We start from the raw sequence: 23,918 nt of genomic DNA, 5'->3' as shown, positions 1-23,918 counted from the left end.
GGACCAGGATTCCAGTCACTTGAGAATCCTGTCACAGGAAGGGATGACTCATCAACCTCACCACAGCCTAAAAGAAACACTTCCTGGTTCTAAATTGGTCACTGCCAGGCTCATGCAGAAACATCTAGACAACTGATTTTTGTGTGGTGAAGGAGAACAGTCTGGAAGCCAATGAGATGGCATCTCATTTGTACACACTTGTCCTCTCCATCCCAACTCTCATGGATCAGAAAAGTTACCCCAAACCCTTCACAATGACGACCCAATAAGACAACAGTTAAGAGAACGTTCTGGTTAAGGCTTATCTCCCTCCTTCCCCTGTAACACAACATGGCAAAACTGACTAACAGCAAAAGTACCAATCCCAAACAATGTTTAGTTTTTCATTTTCAAAGGAAAAGAGGCCAAGAAATCCTATTGAAACCATTTATTCCTTGTATACAAATAATACAACTCGATGATTCCAAATGACTTATTTTTCAGGGACTACCCAAGATTCTGAGGTGGAATCAGATAAGAAAAAGTGGTGAAAAGAAACCAGAATCGTTTTGGCTTCATTTTATTTTTAAATGAGGTCACGAGTGTGCCCATGGAAACATTCTGGGAGAGCACGCTTTGCCCTTGCAGCAGACTTGCTGCCAGAGGACCGGGGAGAGCACTGGTGTTCTCAGTCATCACCACATTCAAGCAGGAACAGCACTGCTGGTTAAGGCTGCACCCGACACGCCATGACAGCTCCGCAAGAGGGAAGGCCCCGCTCTCTAAAACACGGACGGGATCCTGTGTCTGGAGAAATTCTGGTCAGAACTCGGTCTTCTGTCCTAACTGAAAGCAATCAGTCTGCTCCCTCCACTGCTGTCGTGGCAACAGGTTTCACATAGTACGGACCTTCACTTAGGTAGGTTCTGAGTCTCAAATAATTTGAGTTCCCAAAGATCTCTGCAACTGTCTTGGAATTGGCGAGTGCTTTTACCAGTTCATATTTGGCATCCTTTGAAGCTTTGTCATGCTCCACAGACCGGTCCATCACAAATTCTACAAAACCTGGACTGTTAAACATAAGCTTCTGAGCCCAGGGCTGGTTTGCAATAGCCTGAAATTAAAGACAGAAAGAGAATACAATTCACCTAGGCCTTAAGAAGGTTAAGTTCATGAATGGAACAACACAATACTTAAAGAAATACACACGGCAGCACAATCCTTTGTCCAAGTAAATAAATTCCTGAGAAACATATTTTAAATAACTGTATAAACTAAAATTTTAAATTCAAATCTTAAATTTTATATACAAAGATGTTTATCACACTATTAAAGCTTTAAATGTCTAATAAGTAAACTAGGGCTCACTGCAATAAAAGCTTACGACTGAATTATTTACAAGGAACACCTAACGGCTTGAGTGAATCGACCACATGAAAGACGCAGAGCACTGGTTCTCACTCTTCCCCACACTGCGACCTTTGACAGTTCCTCATGCTGTGGGACCCCAACCATGAAATTAGTTTGTTGCTACTTTATAACTTTAATTTTGCTGCTGCTGTGAATCATAATGCCAATATTTCTGAAGACAGATATTTGTCAAAGAGATTGAGAACCACTGACATAGATCCAATTTCCATACAACACTAAAAAATGGTACCAAATAAAGAGCAAAACCAGAGAAGACAACATTGCTTCAGACAGGGTCTCTCTGTGTAGCTTTGGCACCTTTCCTGGAACTCACTCTGCAGCCCAGGCTGGCCTCAAACTCACAGAGATCTGCCTGGCTCTGCCTCCCGAGTGCTGGGATGAAAGGTGCGTGACACCACTGCCCAGCAGGGCCACTCTTAAACTTGTACACAAGAGAATCCTTTTGGGGAATGTTCACTGTAGCATCATTTGTAACATGTATCTAAATCTTTACTTGCAGGAGAATGACACATTGTGACTAGCCAATGGAATGCTGACTTTCTAAGGGCCTTTTTTTTTTTTTGGTTTTTTGAGATAGGGTTTCTCTATGTAGCTTTGCGCCTTTCCTGGAACTCACTTGGTAGCCCAGGCTGGCCTCGAACTCACAGAGATCCACCTGCCTCTGCCTCCCAATTGCTGGGATTAAAGGCGTGTGCCACCACGGCCCAGCTCTCTAAGGGCCTCTTTTAAACCAGACACTTTAACACTAATGTCTAAATAAGGTATGGTCTGCACTGCATGTGGTAGAACCATCAGCACTGGCCTGAAAACTCTGCATCCATGACAGTTACACTCAGGAAAGAGGACCCTGAATGTATCGGGCAAACATAAACACCAAGCACCCTGGAAACAGTGCGCTCCAATTGAGTCAATGCTAAAACTAAGGCAAAACTTGGTGATTTGAAATTTCCTATTTTTCAGTCTTTCTCAAATTTTGAAATAGTAAGTCAGCAACCTATGTATTTTTCAAAAGTTCATCACTACACTTACTATGTTTACAGCCTCATTTCTTCCTCAGGCCGGTAGCACCAGCCACCCACCCTGACCAAATCAGGGTCAGAAGAGCAAGAACTAAGGTCATGAGACATCAGTGCAGATAGCTGTTTCCAAGATGAAGCATCCTGAAGCACTTTTAAGTCTTACTGTTTTAGATCTAAGCTTCAGCCTCGTAGAAGACAGGAACACACCTATGTTCCTTAAGATATGCCTTAGGAAGTCTTCTCCTCTCAGTCCTTCTCGGCATGGCCTAGTGTTTGTGCTGGATCCTGTGATAAGACCACTGATGTGATGGCACTTAGCCAGGACAACTGGTACGCTGCTAAGTGCCAGGGCTAAGAAGATCCACATTAATAAACATTTCAACATAAAGCATGCACAGGTGTGCCCACACCTTAGTTCTAATTTTACAACCAACTTTATCCGTATTTATGGTCTGGCTCCCTCTACAGACTGGAAGTTTCAGAAAAGGCTCAAGATCGAGCAGGGTAAGGGAAACTCAATGTTTGTTGAAGGAATATATCAATATGAGAACTGGTATCATTTAATTCTGCTGTATGCTCAGGCAAAGTTGCCGAAGCTACTTCTTGAATAAATAAGCAAAATTAGAGAGTGTTGAGATCAGAAAGCAAAGGTCAGAGGTAAGAAGCCGGCAGGAACTGCTGTGTGCACAGCGGCTGGCATTCTGAGCGCTCTGTGCTGCGCTGGCAGCCACATACGGAGCCGTGAGAAGAGAGTACCTACCGTGAACACTTTCAAGGCGGCACAGTGTAGTTCAGGGAAGGGCTGGTTACTGATGCCACGAAAGAGCTCCAGGGAGTCTGGAGATAAGGAGGAAAACCAGGATTCCGCCATCCTCAGGAAGTCATCAGTCTGCTGCTCAGGCTGTGAGACAGGAAGGGAAATGCTCATGGCAAGGTCAGCACACCTTGGAAGGCTAGCAGCTAGAGCAGGTAGCCTTGTGTAAACGGTACCAGTGAGCTGCCCTTGGAGACCTCATCCAAGTCCAGCCCAGAGAGTTCCCATTTTTGTTGGAGGGGATGAAATAATCTCTAGGTTCTCTTTAGTTCTACTACTCCACTTCACATTTAAGATGTTAGTCCTCAGCTGTTGAGATGGCTCAGCAGGTAAAAGCACTTGCTGTGTAAGCTTGATGGCCTGAGTTCAGTCCCTGGATTTTATGTAAAAGTACGAAGGAAAAATCGACTTTGCAAAGTTTTCCCCTGACCTCTCCTCCACAGTGCTCCCTGGGCATGTGTGCCCACACACACCTCTCCCCCATCTCTTCTCTTATACACAGTAATAAATAAACTTTAAGAGGTGAGGCAGGAGTTATGGGTAAGCTAACCAAAACTAAAGAAGCAGCTAGCACTCCCCCCCCCAAAGGGAATTTGAATTGTGGTATCCTGCATGAGTAGACAATGCTGTTCCCAGAAGAAATGGGTTATTAAATGAAATCCTCAGTGACTCTTTACAAGGTAACTGGGAGGTCCCAGAAAGTCCCCGCCACCAATTAAAACAGCTGTGCCATTGCTCTTGGTTGCCCACCATAACTAAATGCTAACTCTATTCCTGAAGACACCCAGACTTTGCTTCAAGACATAGAGAAATCAATGACCAGAAAACTTCGTCTCCGCTGGCTAGCTTCCATAGTATACCAAAAAGCGCTCTGCAGGTTTCCAGGGAGAAGAGATGTCCGTCAGTGTTCTCCCCAGTGCTGGCCCTGACTGCTACCATCTGATCTTCGAGGAAAGCTGTGTCCACAGTGCAGAGTGCAGTGGCTGTCAGGAGGATAACTACCCCTGCCTGGATTTGAGACTGCTCCTCAAGAAAGAATTCCTGCTTGCTACCGCAGATCTTGTCGAAAAACCACAGCTGGGGCTAAAGAGATGGCTTAGAGGTTAAGAGCACCAGACGCTCTTCCTGAGGACTCTGGTTCAGTTCCCAGCACCTACATGCAGGCTCATAATTACTTGTAACTCCAATTCCAGGGGCTCTGATGCCCTCTCCTGGCCTGAGGGCACTGCACACAGGCGGTGCACAGACATACAAGAAAACACCCTCACACATAATATAAAGTAATGAAATAAAAAACTCATGGCTGAGGAAGTCACAGGTCTTAGAGGGAAGCTACTATTGCTATTTTGCTAACTAACTGGTCACCTTTATACTCAGATCAGTGCTGCCTCCAACCTTGGTCAGAGACTGTTTCTTTTTGCAGTGCACAGTGGCTACCAGGAAAAAGTGACTTAATAGCTGAGCCTAACGTAAGACGTCTGCATCAACCCCGACTCTCCGATGCCCAGGGAGCACTGTGGAGAGGGCAGAAAGAAAGAGCTGGGACTGGGAAGGAGCGCTGTCAAGTGCTGGCTTCTGGACAGAGCACGGCAGTGGTGGTGGTGGCGGCGGTGGTGGCGGCGGCGGCGGCACCCAAACCCAGGAGCTGTGGTTACCTGCACAGTTTGATCCAGCCAAGACTCCAAGAGATGAGGAAGAGCTATAGGCAGCTGGCAGCAGCCAGGGGAGGGACAGTCTGCAAGTATGGCTATGACCTCATGCCCTTGTGCACACGGGCAGCACTAACTGCACCCAGTGCTCAGAAAGATGACAGACATGAAGTTGGGAGGAGGAGGGTACTAGAGGACACGAAAGGGACGTGTTCAATACAATCAAAATATATGACTGAAACTCTCAAACAATAATTAAAAATATCCCTAAATATTTTCATGTAACTAGTCACATAGTGAAGGTTTTCATCTTTTGGTTGTTTTTTGAGACAGGGTTTCTCTATGTAGCCCTGGCTGTCCTGGAACTCACTATGTAAACCAGGCTGTCCTGGAGCTCAAAGATTCTCCTGCCTCTGCCTCCCTCCTGAGTTGCTGGGATTAAAGGTGTGCTCCACCAGGTTACCACCTTAACTAAAGTGGGAAGCATGACACCCATGTGAACATTAAACTGACCCGTGTCAAGCTGACTCATCCTCCCCAAACATACCCTGCCGCCCTTCAATAATCTCTCCATCTACTTACTGACAAGTACAGAAGAGAAGAAACTGCATCCAAACATCTAGTTTTTAGCTCTGTGGAAGCATTCTTTGCTTGATATCCTATTCTCATGAGGAGGCGTTCAAAGCGAGTTCCTGTGAAGGATAATGGTGACACAAACATAAAATCTACCATTTCAACCATCTTAGACACAGTTAATGCTACTAATCACACTAAGATGCTGTGCAACTGCTGTGGGATGTCTTTCTGTACACTGTGAATATGTGTGGCTCCCACTGGATAGTAAATAAAACTGCACTGGCCTATGGCAGGGCAGGATATGGTTAGGTGGTACATTCAAACTGAAGATGAGACAAAGAAGGCTGGAACTGGGCTGGAGAGATAGCTCAATGGTTAAGAGCACAGACTGCTCTTCCAGAGGTCCTGAGTTCAAATCCCAGCAACCACATGGTGGCTCACAACCACCTGTAATAAGATCTGGTGCCCTCTTCTGGCCCGCAAGGACACATGCAGACAGAACACTGTACGTATAATAAATAAATCTTATTTATTTATTTTTTTTTTAAAGGAGGCTGGAGTCAGAGGAGACTCAAGCCCACTGCTAAAGGAGCAACAAGATGTCAGCAGACCAGTAACATCATGGCCACGTGGCAACACACAGATTAATAGAAATGGGTTGAGTTAAGTTATAAGAGCTAGCTAGAAAGAAGCTTGAGCCATAGGCCTTATAGTTTACAATTAATATAAGCCTCTGGGTAATTATTTTATAAACAGCTGCAGAACCACGAGTGGGAGAGATTCATCTGGACCTTGGAGCAAAGCGGGACCAGAGAAACATCTGCTTATATTTTGGCGCCCAACATGGGGTAAGAATTTCCACCTAAAACCTGAGAAAGCTTTAAAAAAAGGGTTCTAAGACAGAGCCAAGAGCAGCTTCCCAGTTGTGTCTCTCATGAGGGCTGCGGCACAGAGAGGCTGCAGCATTTGAGCTTAAGTACAGCATGGAAGATTCCCTCTGGCATACACAGAGGTGCACACAGCACTGAGTGATGGATTTAGCTTTGCTAAGACAGACAAAAAAAAAAAAGGTTTCTGGGCTACACACTGCTGGTTGGAAGCATAGACTCATTGCTTCCCAGAGTTAGCGGTGAGCATGGCTCTCAGAGCTGGTGGTGAATGTACCTCTGCCATGTTGGGAAGCTGAGGTGGGGTGGAGTCAGCATCCAGGGTCACAGCTTTTGTCCTAGCCACGTACCTGAACAATTTAAAATCTCCCCTGGTCAGTGGAGGATTATAGATTCCCAATAAGACAGAGTCAGATGGAATAAACCTCTAAATGGTTCACAATGTATATAAAAGATACGTAGGCTTAAGAGAGAGAGGAGAAAAAGGATACAGTCATAAAAATAAAATCTTAAAAAATAAAATACAACTATATAAAGATGGAAATTACACAGAATCTAGATTATGATGTCTTTGGGATTTTTTGTTTGTTTGTTTTTTGAGACAGAGTTTCTTTGTGTAGCTTTGCACCTTTCCTGGAACTTGCTTTGGAGACCAGGCTGGCCTCGAACTCACAGAGATCCGCCTGGCTCTGCCTCCCGAGTGCTGGGATTAAAGGCATGTGCCACCACTGCCCGGCGACTGTCTTTGGGATTTTTTAATGCAGAAAAGACATTTGACTGTAAAGGCTACTGAGTTAAACCAATATATATATATATATATTAAAGGTATCTTGACTTAAAATTTGAATCTAAGGATATACTGCTTTGGAAGTGAAGTGAAAAAGGCAATTTATACTTCCACACACTGTGATTATCAATCTGAAACACAAAAAGAGGGATGTGTTCAGAGATCATGTGACAGACCCAGAACACACCATACTGTCTGCTACAGAAGGGTGAGCATCATGAATAGGGCTGGATCAGAGGCCCCAGCCTGCACAAGCTCAGGAATCTCTTAACTCCTGCATTTGTACTACTGCATCTGAGAAGGGCAGCTCCACGCAGGACTGAGAAGCGCATACCACAGTGAAGGCACCGAAAACCACATGCAACACTGCAGGGGCTGTGGTGTGCGGTGCATCAGTTTTCAACATGCACTTCACAAGTGTGTTAAACTAGTGCTGTTTCCTGTACTAGAATTTGATATACAGGGGCTGGAGAGGTGGCTCAGCGGTTAAGAGCACTGGCTGCTCTTCCTGAGGACCCAAGTTCAATTCCCAGCAACCACATGGTGGCTCACAAACCATCTATAAATAATAAATAAATATATTAAAAAAAAGAATTTGATATACAAGTAGATATTCAAGGACATACCACACATGTATCTTTCTTAACATAAACTCTTGACACAAAATTATCTTTCCTGTCTTTCTGTGCTTGTGAAATATTCAAAACCCGGAAGCTGCTGCTGTTTTGATAAATGAGGACAGTGAGGCCTAGAGAAGTGAATGAAATTCAGCCTCCATCAGTGATGGAACTGGGACATAAATGAGCTATGCCATAAAAAGCAGTCAAGGAAGACACTAACAGTAAACACTGTTTGGTCCCCATTACATGGAATACAGCAAGGCGTAAAAGCCACAGCTTTTCAGTTGTAATCATGAGACTGAGAGGTGAGTCCACACTACGGTTAAAGACTGCCGCCCATAAAAGTAATTTCTACAACAGTCATCCCTACAGCAGATGGACCCACACCCTGCATTCTGGCCAAAAATAAAAACACATCTTACAAAAGCCAAGATAAGTCATACCAACCTGTCTTCTGTAAAACCTGCTTCCCTTCAACACTGGATCCCAGGATTCCAACCGTGTCCACAGCTACACCAATCATGGTGGGATCCTGACTGTCCGCCATTTCAAACACTTTCTCCAGAAAGACAGGGTAGCGCTCACAGATCTGTTGAGGACTATCCATGACAGCCAGGTTTCCAAAAAACTTCACAAATCCTAAATATATTTATAAAAAAAACACTTTAATATGGGACAAGACAGCACAAATTGGGGGCCTGTGTTTCCACGGGAATATTAATAAACTGCAGGCCAGAAAGAGGAGACAGACAAGCACTGTGTTGCCTACAGAGCAGAGCCAACAGGAGATTGAAAAGGCCCATGAGATGTGTGATTCTGAGAGAATAGAAACCCCAAGATGTCAATGGAGCTTGGGAGGCAGAGGTAGAAGAGTATTTGTGAATTTAAGGCCAGCCTGGTCTATACAGTGAGTTATAGTCAGGGAGGGAGAGAGAGAGAAGGAAATGAAGGAGAGGGAGAGGCAGAGAGAGAGAGAGAGAGAGAGAGAGAGGAAGAGGGGAGAGGGAGGGAGAGAGCATGTGTACACCAGTGGATACCAACAATAGGAAGGCAAGCTTGAAGACATTATTGGAAGAAACTGTTAAACAGGTGCATTCACTAATAAAATACAGCACACCACCTCAAGGGACATAAACCTCCAGCTACTACAGTGTTCAATAAAGACTGGAATGAAATGGGTGGAGCGGATTCTCTATCATCTGATACACACAGTAAATGTCATTCCTGGTATTCTGATTTACGCCTCACTGAACTTTTAAAGAAAACCATCTAACGCTCTAGAGAGCACCCATGTTCCCATAACATCAGTCAACAGATTCCACTTCATTAAGGGGCTCTGATCAACTTTTTAAACTAACAAAAAACTGTGTATCACATCTGGAAATATATTTGCACTGTATAGTAGGCAAATTAACAATATATATTATCTTAAACTTTTGTGTGGTGAAAACACTTGAAAATCTATTCTTAACAAAATTCAAGGACAGAATGAATCCATTGTTAACAGTCTTCACCTTGTACTTGTCTGAAGTTCTGACTAACATGCCCTAGTTCCCCCTGTAATCATTAACCTATTTCTGAGTTCAGCTTTTCCTAGATTATACATGTTTCATTCCCCACTGTCCTTCAGTCTCAGACAACTGATTTTTGAGGCTTCACAGCATTCCATTGTGTATACAGTCCACATTATCTGCACATCTTTGAGAGGCGTTAAGGGCACCGCTCCCATGGAAAATGCTGCAGTGAGCATGGGAGCAGACGGCTTCAGCACACTGGTTTCCTTCCTCTGTCTACACACCCAAAAGGGATCCAGAACCAGTTCTATCGTAAAGACCTTCCAGGTCCCATGACTGCACTAATTTATATTCCCACCATGTCCAACGTTCCCTCTGTTCCACGTCCTCACCTCCCACCTTTTGGCTTTTGTGATGCAAGTCATTCTAACAGGCAAGAAGTGATTCTCCTCAGTGGTTTAAATTTGCTTGTCCCTGAGAAGCAGCACTGCTGACCATCTTTCCATATACCTATTGGGCAGATCAGATTCTTCTGAGGAATGTTGATCCAGGTCCTTCACTGATTTGTGTTTGTTTAGTTTTTGTTTTTTTTGAGTCAGGGTTTCTCTGTGTGGCTCTGGCTGTCCTGGAACTTGTTCTGTAGCCCAGGCTGGCCTTGAGATCCACCTGCCTCTGCCTCCAGGTGCTGGGATCAAAGGCGTGAGCCCCCATCACCGGTTCCTTTGCTGATTTTTACCTGGGTTGTTTTCTTGCTACTGACTTGTTTGCATCCCTCATATTCCGGACACCGACTCTTTCCTAGTTTGCAGGTATTCCTCTAGTGCCAGACTGCATGCTCCCTCTGGGGTGTGTTTGAGCAGATGCCTTTTGGTTTGATACAGTTACATTTGTTCATTTTACTTCGATTGCCTGTGCTTTGAGAAGCATATCCCAAACCATCTTGGCCCAGATCAAAGTCCAAGGCTCTCCCCACTACCTTTTCTCTTCTGCAGCTGGTTTCACGTATTAGGTTTCAGTCCTTACTTAACACTGTGTTGAGTTTTATGGCATGAGATGAGGTCTGACTTCATTCTTCACTTAAATAACCGGTTTCGTCTTTTAACATCACTTATTGAAAATGTCCTTTCCACTGTATGTTTTGGGAGTGATTGTAAATACACACATTTATCCCAAGCCCTCTGTTCTGTCCTATTAGTCTGTGTGTCTTTCCAAGAGTAAGATGGTGTTTTAATCACCAAGTATTTTCAGATGCTATCACAATGGGAGCGTCTCCTTGAGCACTCTTTAGACAGTTCATCGTTAGTGTAGAAGGCTACTAATTTTGTACGCTGTGTTGATCCTACAACTTCACTGAATTCACTTCTTAGGTGTGACAGTCCCTTGGTGAAATCTATGATGCATTCTGCATGTAAGATCATGCCGCCCCCACACCTATAAACGGGAATAATTTCCTATCTTCCTCTTGGATTTAGATGCCTTTTATTTTTTCCCTTCCCAACATGTCTAGGATTTCCCACACTACCCTGAAGAGAAGTTCCCACACTATTGCTGCTCCTGCTCTCAAGGGAAAGGCTTTCAACTTCTCACACTTGAGCACACCATCAGCTACAGATTCATCACTCATGGCCTGAGCTGTGTTAAAATGTATTTCTTCTTTCACAATAATTGAGTTGTCATGCTAAAAGGATGAATTTTTATCAAACGCATTTTTAGTATCTGCTGGTACGTTTTTTTGTCCTTCACTTTAGTAATCTGGTGCATCCTACTGATCAGCTTGGATTCACTGAATCACTCAATGGTGAACCATGATCCCTTCACTGTACCGGCAGCTGCGGATGTCTTGTGCAGGAAGCAGCACTAAGAAGGGTAACCCCTGCCCTTCAGAAGCCCGTGTAACTCAGCTGCTCTCACCTGGCAAATAGAAGCCAGAGAAAGGGTCTGAATCAGCTCCAACAATTATGTTCGATATCTGGTCGATGACTCCTTCCTGAGCAAGGTGCTGTCGGCCATGATGGGTGTGCGCTAGTGATGTCACCATCTCTATACAGGTGGCTCTAAAACCAAAGGACAACAATGAAGAGCATTTTAAAACTGCTTTCACACTGGTTAAGTTGTATTTAATTTTCCTCATCACATCTGAAAGGCCCATGTCCTGGCTTCCTTTTCAGAAGAGGACACAAGAACTATTTTCCTAACTTTGCCATCACCTGTTACTGTGGCGTTCAGAACTGAGGGCTGACCTCCTGACTGGAGACCCGCTACTTTCTGTGACGGTGCTGTAACATAAGCAAGGAGCACACTTGCCAGGGACAGAGGATACGGGCATAGGAAAACAGCTACGACATCTTGCAGGGCTTTGTCAAACTTAATATATTATCACGACATAGTGAGCGGCTTCCTAAAGATAACACAATGTTGAGACTGCAAACTGTGTACAGTCTCCAACAGCACAGACCACACCAAGTCCCACAGCGGCCTCCTCCAAAAAAGGGCATTTCTCTCTAAGAACTCTGCGTCTACCCACCTGACCAGCACGTCCTCACCCGTCAGCTCTCTCAGGAGCTGGGTCACCAATCCACTTGCAGCACAGTAGTTTAAAGATTCTGATGACACAGAAGAAATTTCTACAATTAGCTGAAAGAACAGAGGGGGAAAAGGTCAAAACAGTCCCAAATCTGTTAGGTCTCATTTTAAGTTAAATGCAGAATTATGTACTATAGATGTAACTGAGTTCTTAACAATTCACGCTGTTTCTAGGAAAACTTCATTGAACATAAAACAAATTACTCTGGCAGAGGATAGTCCACTGCATCTAGGTATATGTGTAATTCCACCAAGAAACCATTAATCAGGACATAAAAGCTTGCACCATCAACAAACATAAAAATCAAGTCTTTTAAAACAGCATGTGTGCGCGTGCGAACACACACACACACAAACTCACTCATACAATACACACACACACACACACACACACACACACACACACACACACACTCAGTAGGACAGCACTTGCCTTAATGTGTACAAGGCCTGTATCTAAGCACCACAGAACAAAACAAACACAAATGTATCCACAGATCTGTCTTGTCACATCTTCACTTGACAAGCACATTCTGAAAGCTTAATGAAGGCAGAGGACACTGAGAGGGTTTAAACAGGGAACTGGTAGAACCAGGAATTTGTTTTCACATCTTTATTTAGTTTTTTTATTTTGTGGAGGGGACTATGTGTATGAGGGGAGGGGGGGACCAGAAGACAACTTGTGAGAGCTGGTTCGTCCTTCTGCCATGAGGGTTCTGAGGACCAAATTCACGTCATCGGGCTTGGCAGCAAGTGACTTTACTATCAGGCCATTTCACTGGCCCAAAGATCATTCTTACATATGCTACAAATATCATGTTGTACACCACAAATACGCACAATTTATCAATTAAAATACAAATTTGGGGAAAACAACACTGACTGCACTTAAGAGAAACTAGGGATGAGAAAAATGAAGGGAAGTCATCTGGCTGCAAACACAGTCGTGCAGAAACGACACTGGCAGGTTGGTCTAGGGTGGCGGCAGCTACCTGAACAAGGAGGAGGACACAGCTTCAGTGAAACCAACGTGATGGGACTTGTGACACGGAGAACGACCTCTGTGAAGGGTGAGCTCAAGGTCCAGGACCCAACAAAGAACGGACAGACGGACGGACGGAAGGATGGATGGCACAGACCAGGAATTCAGGCAGGCGTGAATGTGAGGGGACAACAGGGAACAAGCAGCTGCATGAAGGTTGCAGTCTTAACTAAGAAGAGAGGTGTGGGTTACACGTTCATGTACGAAGTCTTATCACACAGGTGGAAACTGAAATCACGAGAATAAATCTGCCTGAGAACAGCGTGAATGTGAAGCAGGGGTGGGACTCCGCAGTCCTCAACAATGAAAAGTTCAGTAAGGAGTAAGGAGGCGGAAGCAGAAGAAACAGACAAGGGAAAACTAAAGCTCACAGCCAGTGTCTTCAGGAAGGAAATAAACTCTATGTGGAGAGGGAATTAGATTATACATGGCTTCATTTTAGATAGGCTGCTTACTTATGTGTGCAGACTCAGGTCAACTGCTTCCTCAATATTAACAACATACAACATCTACTATATGAATCAATGACCCAGGGGCCAAGACAGTTTGCTCACTAAAGTGCTTAGATGCAGCATGAGGACCCACGTTAAAAACACAGGCAGTGGCATGCAGTTATAATTCCAATGCTGGGTAGGGAAAGAAGTCCCTGGAGCTCACCAGCTGGGTAGCTTAGTCTAATCAGTGGATTCCAGGCCCATGAGACCCCATCTCAAAGAACAAGGTAGACCTGAGGAATGATGCAGAGTGACCTCTGGCCTCCACATGAACACATCTACATACCAGTGTAAACACACAAAAGGAACTAAAGACAGTGTGTGTGAGGTCTTTCAGCAGGGTTCAACAGAAACGTGGTGGAAAGAGACCCATTTCTTCCCACTACAGTACTGGCACTTTTTCAGGGGTGTCTTGTCTGTAAGTATGTTTGACCGTCTCACAGATCAGGCTGCCACCTCAGGGACAAGTGAGCCATCTTGCCCTCCTTTGTTGATTTACTACATTGTTTTGAAAGCATTATAAAGTGTGCCTTTAGTCTTACCTCATACACCCTGTATCGAACGACATCATTTGTTTTCATTACATTTTTCAAATCATCCAGCAAATTACTTTCAAATAAAGCTTCCAGTCCAGCCTGGGTTAGTGATATTCTTGACAGGGATTTGATAGCCTTATATGGAAAGAAAATATCTCTTGTCAGAAAAGTACAGAACACTTATACCCACTTCCTAAGCCTGATATGAAAATTAGTACATAAAAGACCTTACTCCCACAGGCATTCACATTTCACCCACTGTAATTTATAACTGGAGACCACTGAGCAGCCAACCAAAGTCCGACAGACTCTGCAGACGTGTCTTAGGGGCTCACCGCTATGTTTAGACACCATTTGATTCAGTTCTACCTTCATCCCACAGATCACCACTAAACCTTCTCTACTGACTCTAGGACCACAATGTCTGACAGCTGGCTGAGAGAAGTCTAGTGAACTCACCGCTTTGGCAACAGATAAATTCTCTCCACCAATGCAATAAACAATCTGTTTTAACAGTTCGGCGTTATTCAGAATCTCAGTAACAGCTTCAGAATTTTCAACAATTCTTCCAATCTGAAAGAAAAACAACAACAACAAAACAAACAAGCAAAGAGACACTCTTCCCAAGGAGAACGTGAACTTGTGATATTCAAATTTTTCTAGTGTATAATTATTTTACCAGTAGTTATTACAGCTATTATACAAATCACTACAAATTCACAATGACCCAAATTCAGTAAAGCCAAACGCACACATATAGTCACATTTTCAATAGAAAGGAACAATGAACAGTGGGTCTAGAGAGGAGACAGGACAGTCGAAACATTATGACTCTTTTAGGTTAAATTTTAGTTGTACAAGCCCTGGATAAATCACTTTCTTTGAGCTTCATTTTTAAACGAAGTAATATAAACTGGAAGTACAGTTTTTAATTCCAGGGCAGTGAGAAGACTAACTGAAGAGGAGACAAGCATCTGCTACAGTCTCTGGCACACACATGGGCAATGAATAAGTACACCCCAACGGAGTACACACTGTAGAGAAGAAGAGGGAAGGCTGTGGACTGTCCACCGGGGACCAGCTGTGCCGCCCAATATTCCGGCATGGCCCCAGCAGCACTTCACACAAATGCTACGATGGTTTGGCTGCCAGGATCAGAGTTACTATCTCAATGTGTTGGCTTAATGAACTTTACACTGAGTTAGTTCATGCTTCTTCAAAACAATATAATGTAGCAAAGTAACCTTTAAACACCTAAAAATCATTTTCTTCAGACTAGGTACTCCTTGAAGAAAAAACAATGGGTCTGTCTTGTGAACTTGGACAGCCATGGCACGACACTCAGCGGGTCGGTCGGTCGGAGGGCGTCAGTGAACAGCTGACAGCCAACGACTCGGCCACTCTTCCATTTGACACTACAGTTGCATACCTGGGACAGAGTGAGGGTTCTGACCGCGTCATCCGGGTGAGTCAGTCCCCTCTGTAGGTCAACCCTGAGGTTCCTGGCCAGCTGGACTGGTTCCACAGCTTGGAGCAACCTCTCCAGAATGGACACACACAAAGCGGTCTGTTCCCTAAAGGAGACACCACAGAGCTTATTCACATCCTGTCAGACTGCAAACAGCCACCGAACACCTAAAACTTGGCTTCACGACACTTTCTTCCTGAAGAGTTTCTTCAAGGCAGCAGTTTCTAATCGTGCATTAGACATTTAGTGTGGATCTGTTATCTGCAATGCCTGTGTGGGGCTACAGTCAGACAGGGTCTACTGTCAGTCTTGGGCAGCTCATTCTAATAGAAGAGACACACACATACAGACAGACAAATTACAGATAAATGCTGTAAGCTAGGGATAGAAGCTGTGGGAGACTGAAAATAAGGTTGCAAGGTATGGACAGGGCTTCCAGGGGAAGGAATGCTGAATTCAGTTTTATGGAAAAAAAAATGGGAACGAATGATTTAGCCAGGTGTTTCAAGCACAGGGAGGAGCAGCACACAAGAGAACAGACAAACCAGCTACTATATTAAAACCGCAGAGGACCCTCATGGAGCACATTCTGACGGTCAGAGCTGGGGAGGGGTAGAGAGATGGGGAGTGGGGGAGAGGAACAGAAAGAAACCAAACTAAACATGTACAGAAGCCAGACACTGAAAGTCTCTTATGCCATCCTTGAAATGCAGCTTTTCTGAGAAGCAATGCCAAGTGATCGAGTGGCTTTTTGTGGAGAATTAGCACAATGACATTTAGCTTACAGAAGTCTCCTGGGGACTGGGATGTAACCCTGTGGTAGAACACACGCTCAGCATGTATAACCTAGGTCCAATCCCGAACGCCAAGGAGGCAGAAAGAACAAATACACGAAGGAAGAGGAAGAAAGAGAGCCACTCTATAGCAGCTTAGAGATTGTGGGAAGTGATGAAGGCATGAACCAGCGAAGCAGGAGCCAAGAGGGAGAAAAGGTAAAGCTACTAGGAAGGTAGACCCATCTGAACTTGTTGACTATCCACTGTAGGTACAGATCTCGTTCCAAGAACAGTTCTTTTAATAGGCAACATATGTCTGATGCCAGTATAGACTTCAACTGACCTAACTTTCCTAGCTGCCACAAGAATATAAATCAAAAGCCTTAAAAACACACTTGGGCTGGGGAGTGACTCTGGGTAAAGCACTTGCCATGTGAGAATGAGGACCTGAGCTGGGAGTCCCAGAACCCACGTAACCTGGATGGCTCAGTGAAAAGACTTGCTATGCAAAGCCTGATGACTTTGCAGAATCCACAGAAAAAGCTGGATATAGTCCTATGCACCTGACAGAGAAATCAGCAAGATGCTCATGGACCAGCTAGCCTGGAGCAGAGGCTCTCAACCTGTAGGTTGCGACCCCTTGGAAAGATATACCACTGGAAAACAAAGGCATTTACATTACGATTCACAACAGCAGCAAAATTACAGTTATGAAGTAGCAACAAAAATAACTTTATGGTTGGGGCTCACCACAACATGAGGAACTGTATTAAAGGACTGCAGCATTAGGAAGGCTGAGAACCACTGGTTTGGAGTAGGATGGGCAGTGGCAGAAATAAACAAGGGAGGTCCTGCCTCAACAGTTGGAAGGTGAGAATGGACTCCCTGGAGGTGTGCACGCATGCACACATGCACGCACGCACGCGCACACACACAATCTTTCTCTCATGAAAAGAATTTTTAAAAGCAGTGATGGGTTAAACTATATTGTGTATAAACTGCAGGTCCTATGTGACCCTCAGCTGCCAAACAAGATAAAGGTGGTATGAGGATCATTCTTGTTTGACTTCTATGGTGTGTATTAGTAATCTTAGGTGTTATTTCTCTCACAAAAAGTGTCAAGATCATAGATTTCCATCAACAGAATCCGAATCTGAGTCAGCATAGTCTTTTACGTGATCTAACCAAGGTAACAGTAGTGCAATTTGGAGACTGCCGGAAATTACTCAGAGAAGAACCACTCCCACAAATGGCAACTGACAAGAGAGTACATATCCAGTTCTAAACTTCCAGGAAAACTGCTTTCTGGACTACCACTACAGCACGCAGCAAGCTGTCTTTTCCACTTACTTTACTCTCAAACTCCCCAATTTCAATGTCTGTTGCCAACCCGCATATGACTTTTCAAAGGCTTTTCACTTTCAACATGAAAAGATGGCTAGGAGTGGTGTGAGCCCTGAACACATACTGCTCTAGATAGCAAGATCCTATCTCAACAAAACAAAACAAAACAACAAAAGCTGGACCAGGTACCTGCTTTAAAGGCCATAAGCCTCATCTTGTACTCAGCATGTATTTTATGTACTGTGCTTCAGGAAATGCAGGGATGAACAAAATACAGTTCCTGTCTTCAGGGATCTTTCAACCCCCAAAGATAGACACAGAACTATAACAAAGGAAGCGAGTCCAGAATCATGAACAGAGACCAAGAGAATACCCACTAAGATGTCTGAGGAGCAGTCACTTGCAGCTGGAATAACGGAGAAGACTTTTTAGAGGGATGGCATTTCAGCTGGCCTTCACAGAACATGGACAAGAAGAGGGCGTTCAGTTGGAAGCATTGGTATGAATGACGTTAAGAAGGTGCAAGTCATGCTGGAGGAACGTTAGTAGTGTTACATGGTATGTGGAACAGACTAACCCAGCAGAGTAAATGATAAAGCCTGGACTGGAAAAGCTGACTGGAAATATACCAGGAAGAGCCCAAATGCCAAACCATATAATCATAATTGCACACTGTAGGCAAGAGTGACCAGGGCCAAGCCAAGCCAACTGACCTGAGACATTAACTCTGGTATGACTGGTCAGAATAGGAAAATAACCATTAGAAAAATGATTGCTAAAATCAACTCAATAGGCCGAGCAAGAAGAGGAGCATGAGAGCTTATATTGAAGAGAGATGGGATAAGAGAGGTAAGAAAGCCCTCTGAAAGTATTCAGCGTTGATCAAAGAGCTCACTATCTTTTCAAATTAAAGAGTCACTTAAATTCTGGTTCACATAAAAAAAAAATTAGATGATCAAACTACCAAATACAAGATGGTTTTAATTTAATATTATAGATGCATTTTATATCAAAAGTTGCTACCCTAACATTTTAACTGCAGTTTCCATATTAATAGTTTTGACAGGTAAGCCTGTGTTATGCAGTTTATTCTTGCCTAGAGGAGTATATAATGAATTAAATTACACATATCGGGATCATAAGCTTTGCAATTTCATTTTTTTTTTTTTTTTTTTGGTTTTTCGAAACAGGGTTTCTCTGTGTAGCTTTGTGCCTTTTCCTGGAACTCACTTGGTAGCCCAGGCTGGCCTCGAACTCACAGAGCTCTGCCTCCCGAGTGCTAGGATCAAAGGCATGCGCCACCACGGCCCGGCTTACAATTCAACTTTTACTACAATTTACACGCTTACTCTGGCTGTTTCTAGTTTTCTGCTGGTGACCACTGTTATGACTACCCCTCTGTACACAGTACCTGTAACACAAGCATACAAGCCTTCATACATCGGATGCTGAAATTAAAAGGCATGCGGCGGATCACGCCGCACTTCCAGCTCCAGATCCCTTTTAAAGAGGCGAGCCGTCAAGACCTGGTCAAGGCACAGCTGTGGAGCTTTTGCAATCGGACAACCTCCACTTTTCTCGGAAAAACCACTGCAGCCCTGCCTCCCTAGCCCTGCCTCCCCTGCCCCGGGGTTCCCTCACCGATTGTTCCCGTTAAGCAAGGAGAAGAGCGGGCCGAGGCGTAACTCCGCCGCCTGCTCGCGAAGCTCGTGGAGCGGCACTGCATGCACCACGGACTGCAGCGCACGCAGCTCCTCCAGCGGCGCCTCCAGCCGGGCCACCTCCCTCAGAAGCGCCACCGCCTGCAACGCCATCTTGCTGGCCCCAGTCTGCCCGCCCACCTGTCAGGATCCCGGAGCCCTTCTCCGGGTCTCGCGAGATCCGAGGGGGCGTGGCCTCCCACGAATCTGTCCAGTCTCGCGAAGCGAGGTCCCGGGGGGATTTGCTCACGCGGTTGCCGCCCCTTTGCGGCTGCGGAGCTGGGCCCGCGGGGCTCGCTCGCTAGACCGCTGCGTCCCGACGGTGCGAGGACGCGCGGGGCATCCTGAGCGTCGTGCATGGTCCCCTCAGAAGCCTCGGTTCCGGAGAACTGGACGTGATGCGGCCCCGTTTTGACTTCTGTCAGCCAGCGGGAAGCTTGGTTAAGAGACGTTTGGGGCTAGTGCACAGAAGGTTTCCGGCATCTTCAAGATTCTGTGCGTGATGGAATCATCCAGAGGATGGACACTGTTTTCGTGTTTGGAGTGGAGGAGCAGGCGATAGAGGGGCAGCCTCAGACTCTGAAGGCCGTTCACATCCAAGCCAAATGCGCATATAGGTAGCTGGTGGAAACCAGTGGTCAAGGGCAATCCATGTAAATTTCATGAAAGCAAGAGAAAAAGTTCCAAAATCGCTGCTGTCCGTGAAATACGACATTGTTGGAGGAGGAAGAACCATTAAAAGCTAGTCGACAGCTGTGCGGGCTCATCTTATGTCAACTTGACACACAACATAGAGTTCTCTGAAAGGAGGGAACCTCAGTTGAGAAAGTGGCTCCATAAGATCCGGTTGTAAGACGTTTTCTTAATTAGTGATTGATGAGGGAGGGCCCAGCCATTGTGGTCCTGGGTTCTATAAGAAAGCAGAATGAGCAAGCCATGGGGAGCAAGCCAGTAAGCAGCCCCCCTCCATGGCCTCTGCATCAGCTCCTGCCTCCATGTTCCAGCCCTGCTTGAGTTCTTGTCCTGACTTCCTTCAATGATGAACAGCAATGTGAACATATAAACCAGATAAACCCTTTTCTCCCCAACTCGCCCTTTGGTCATGGCATTTTGTTGAAGCAATAGAAACCCTCACTAAGATAACAGCCAACTATTTCAAGCAGTGGGAAAGTCTGGTCAGAGTTGTGGACTTTGTCGGGTCCTCAACACTAAGGAGATGAGTCTGTTTTGGAAAGTACAGCTTCCTGTACTTTTAAGGAAAGAGACAAAAATCCAGCAAGCTTAGGAAAGATTAAGGATGGAATATCCCTCTGTGTGTGTGTGTGTGTGTGTGTGTGTGTGTGTGTGTGCCAGGGACTCAGGTAACAAAAATAAAACCCTGTGGCTTTACAAAGACCCCAATCCTACTTGTCTTTTGGAGAAAAGTAAACCACCACTTTCCTGTTTCATGCCATGCTCACCTGGAAGTATCAATAACTCTTGCCTTCTTTTTGGATTACTTCATGATTATTGTAGTCTTGAAGCCTAGAAGCTAATTGGCTGAGAAAAATCTTGAATTAAAGGTGCTGGTAATTGTGGACAAAAGTCCCAGTCATTCAAACTCGTCCTTTGCTTACTCTGATGATGCTATGGCTTCTCCCCACTTCCTCCCAGAGACTTGTTTTCTGCAGCCCTTGAATCAGTATTTTTGAAGCATCCAGGAATTGTTATACTAAGAAGACATTAGACCACTTTGCTCGCTGCATTGACAGAAAAAAAAAAAAAAACAAAAAAACAAAAAAAAACCCACCACCACCTCACTTAAGGAACACAGCGGCTGCTGGGCAATGGTGGTGGTGCACACCTTTATCCAGCACTCAAGAGGCAGAGAGGTGGATCCCTGTGAGTTCAAGGCCAGCCTGGTCTACAGAGCGAGTTCCAGGACAGCCAGGATTACAAAGAGAAACCCTATCCTGAAAACAAACAAACAAAAAACCAAAACAAACAAAAAACACAACAACAACAAACAAACACTGGCCTTACATTACTTTTAGTAGTTGTAAAAGAAGTAAAAAATGACACATAGCCAGTCATTCTTAAAGTTTGGTAGAAACTTTAGGAGTATGTTGTGCATGGTTTCACATTACCCTGGAGCTGATGAGCTTTAAAAAAAAAAATCTGTAAAGTTGATGGGTTAAAACTAATATTAAGAAAAGTGAAAATATAGAATCAAGAGCCTTTATCTGTAGACAAGAAAACCAGTCCCTACAAGCAGAGATTAAAGATAATGCTAAGGAAATTGAATGCTGTGTATGCCAGGCCTCAATCCTCAATGGCTGCAATTGACAGGGATCCTGTGCCTATAAGATGGTTCAGCGGTAAAGGCACTTGCTGTCAAACTGATCTGTGTTGTAGATATTGTTTTAAGAGGTGTTACAGTTGTTTATGCTGTGAAACATTAGTTTAACGATGCAAAGATGTGTTGCATTCTTTTATGTTGCATTTGTTTAACTCTGTGAAGCTGTGTTACTGTGCCTGCCTGAAACCGTCTGACTGGTCTAATAAAGAGCTGAATGGCCAATAGCAAAGCAGGAGAAAGGATAGGTGGGGCTGGCAGGCAGAGAGAATAAATAGATGGAGAAAGAAAAGAAAAAAGATCAAGGAGGAGTATAAGGAGGAGGACTGCAGGGATCAACCACCCAGGCACACGGCTAGTCACAGACTAAGAGTGAAGAAAGTAAGATTACAGATGTAAGAAAAGGAAAAAGCCCAGAGGCAAAAGATAAATGGGATAATTTAAGTTAAGAAAAGCTGGCTAGCAACAAGCCAAGCTAAGGCCAGGCATTTATGAGAAAGAGTAAGTCTCCGTGTATATTTATTTGGGAGCTGGGTGGTGGGCCCCCAAAAGAACAAAGGAATAAAGAATAAAAAAACAACTAACTACAGATCTGAGTTCCATTCCTCATGGTCGAAGGAGAGTGCTGACTCCCACAGGTTGTCATATGGATGCCACACCAGGTGGTGGAAGACACACCCTACATACACCAAAAAAATAAATATAATAAAAAGATTGCAGTGGTTTTCTAAATAACCTATAAAGAGGTAGAAGAGAACTTACAAAACAAAGAGACTGGAAACAAATGAAGTAGGTATGGAGAGGGATGCAGAACCCTCTGAGGGGAAGTCTGACACTGGCCCAGGTGGAAACTTTCAGAATTTCATAAAGAGGAAAAGGTGGGAGAGCTGATGGGAATAAAAGACTTCTGGAAGTGGTGCTTGTAATCCTGAGAATTTCTGTTTCAAGATACTGCCAGAGCCATACATGCACAATTGGACTTTGGGGATCTCACCTGAGAACTGACTATGAAGAGAGCAGAGACACCCAGAGGTTGCTGTTTCCAAACGGTGGTTTCTCTGCTGCCGTCCATCTTTCAGCATCACTAGCACCCCTGCCGTCCTTCTCAGAGTTCCCAGCCACACACCCATAACATCCAGTCATTGAACAGGTGCTGAGCAATAACACCTCAGGGAAATGAACGGAGGTAAATGGTCATTACCAATGCCCGTTTTCATTAATGCAATAGGTATGAAGGACGGGAGCATAGTTCTGATTTACTTTAGTACGCTTATAAAGGTTTTTTTTTTTAGGTACCTTCAGACTTATTTTTTTCTAACTATATATTTTGTACAGATAACTAAGTTTTTCCAGCTACAAGTAGAGACAGGTAGTTGAAAAGAATAACTGCTCTTGAGATTGTAGCATGGTTACTTGTTTTGTAAATTATTCAATATTAATCTTCTGGTCTTCATATCTGTGACGGGAGTGCGAGCCTCTCCTTACCCCCCTCATCTCAGGTTAGGTAATTTGGTGAATATTCAGCTAACGAACTCATTTTAGCTATTTCTTTTGCCAGGAAACCAGGGCTTTAACAGTAGATAAACAGGTCGTACAACCACTGGAGGCTGTGAAATGGTCTCATGGACCAGGTTTGGTTAATGTTGTGTTTCTCTGCTCAGTTGAAACAATTTCTGGTTTGTTTTCCGGTACTCCCTCATTTTTGTTCGAGAGTTTGTTACATTGTATGAAATACAATAAAATTTACCAGTGTATTTTTTAAATTATTATTTGACTATTGTGTGTGTCTGTGGGTGTGAGTGTGTCACACAAATGTGTGGAGAGCAGAGGGCAACTTACTCTCTTTCCATCACGTGGGTTCTCGGATTGAACTCAGTTCATCAGGTTTGGTGGCAAGTACCCATTACCTAATGAACCATCTCTCTGGTTCAGAACTCACCAGTTCACTGAGAGAAGTAGGGAGCAAAAGTTAAGGTACAGGTGAGGAGGCAGGGAGGAAGAGAGGGCAGGACATGTGACAGAGAGGCAGTTAGTCCCATGTGTGCTTCTTTTGTTTGTTCTGTAGGTGGCTTTGGCCTGTTGACAGAAGGGTTTTACCTATCTGTTGCAGCTTTTGTGTGCTATGGTTTCTGAAGGTTTTGTTTCTTAAGGAAAGTTTGTCTTTTTATCTGTATATCTATGATTTTATTGTTTACTTGAAGAGAAAAAAAAAGTAGCATTTTTGCCAGAGTAGTAGTAGCTCTGGAAAGTAAGCTCAAAGAAGAGGTGAGGCCAGTTGGGAAAACAAACCAAACGCTTTCCTTCCTTCTCGGGCTGCCTCCTGGCCAGCCTAGCCGGGGAGGGGCGGAGCTGGACGTCGTCCTG

At 44.4% G+C, this 23,918-nt stretch overlaps 1 protein-coding gene across 1 annotated transcript; it reads right to left on the bottom strand.

Moving 5' to 3' along the window:
• Positions 1-412: 412 nt before the first annotated feature.
• Positions 413-19,369, bottom strand: Psmd5 (proteasome 26S subunit, non-ATPase 5). The gene is made up of 10 exons (XM_028886080.2): positions 19,161-19,369; positions 15,361-15,505; positions 14,391-14,504; positions 13,938-14,066; positions 11,801-11,910; positions 11,188-11,330; positions 8,210-8,401; positions 5,475-5,584; positions 3,190-3,330; positions 413-1,093 (listed from the first exon to the last, which is right to left on the bottom strand). Exons 1-10 carry the CDS (start codon positions 19,331-19,333, stop codon positions 836-838), a joined length of 1,515 nt encoding a protein of 504 aa, XP_028741913.1. The 5' UTR covers positions 19,334-19,369; the 3' UTR covers positions 413-835.
• Between the last annotated feature and the right edge of the window lie 4,549 nt (positions 19,370-23,918).

Source organism: Peromyscus leucopus, chromosome 4, assembly GCF_004664715.2.
Source record: "Peromyscus leucopus breed LL Stock chromosome 4, UCI_PerLeu_2.1, whole genome shotgun sequence".
Taxonomy (NCBI): domain Eukaryota; kingdom Metazoa; phylum Chordata; class Mammalia; order Rodentia; family Cricetidae; genus Peromyscus; species Peromyscus leucopus.
This window is presented reverse-complemented; position numbering and strand designations above follow the sequence as displayed.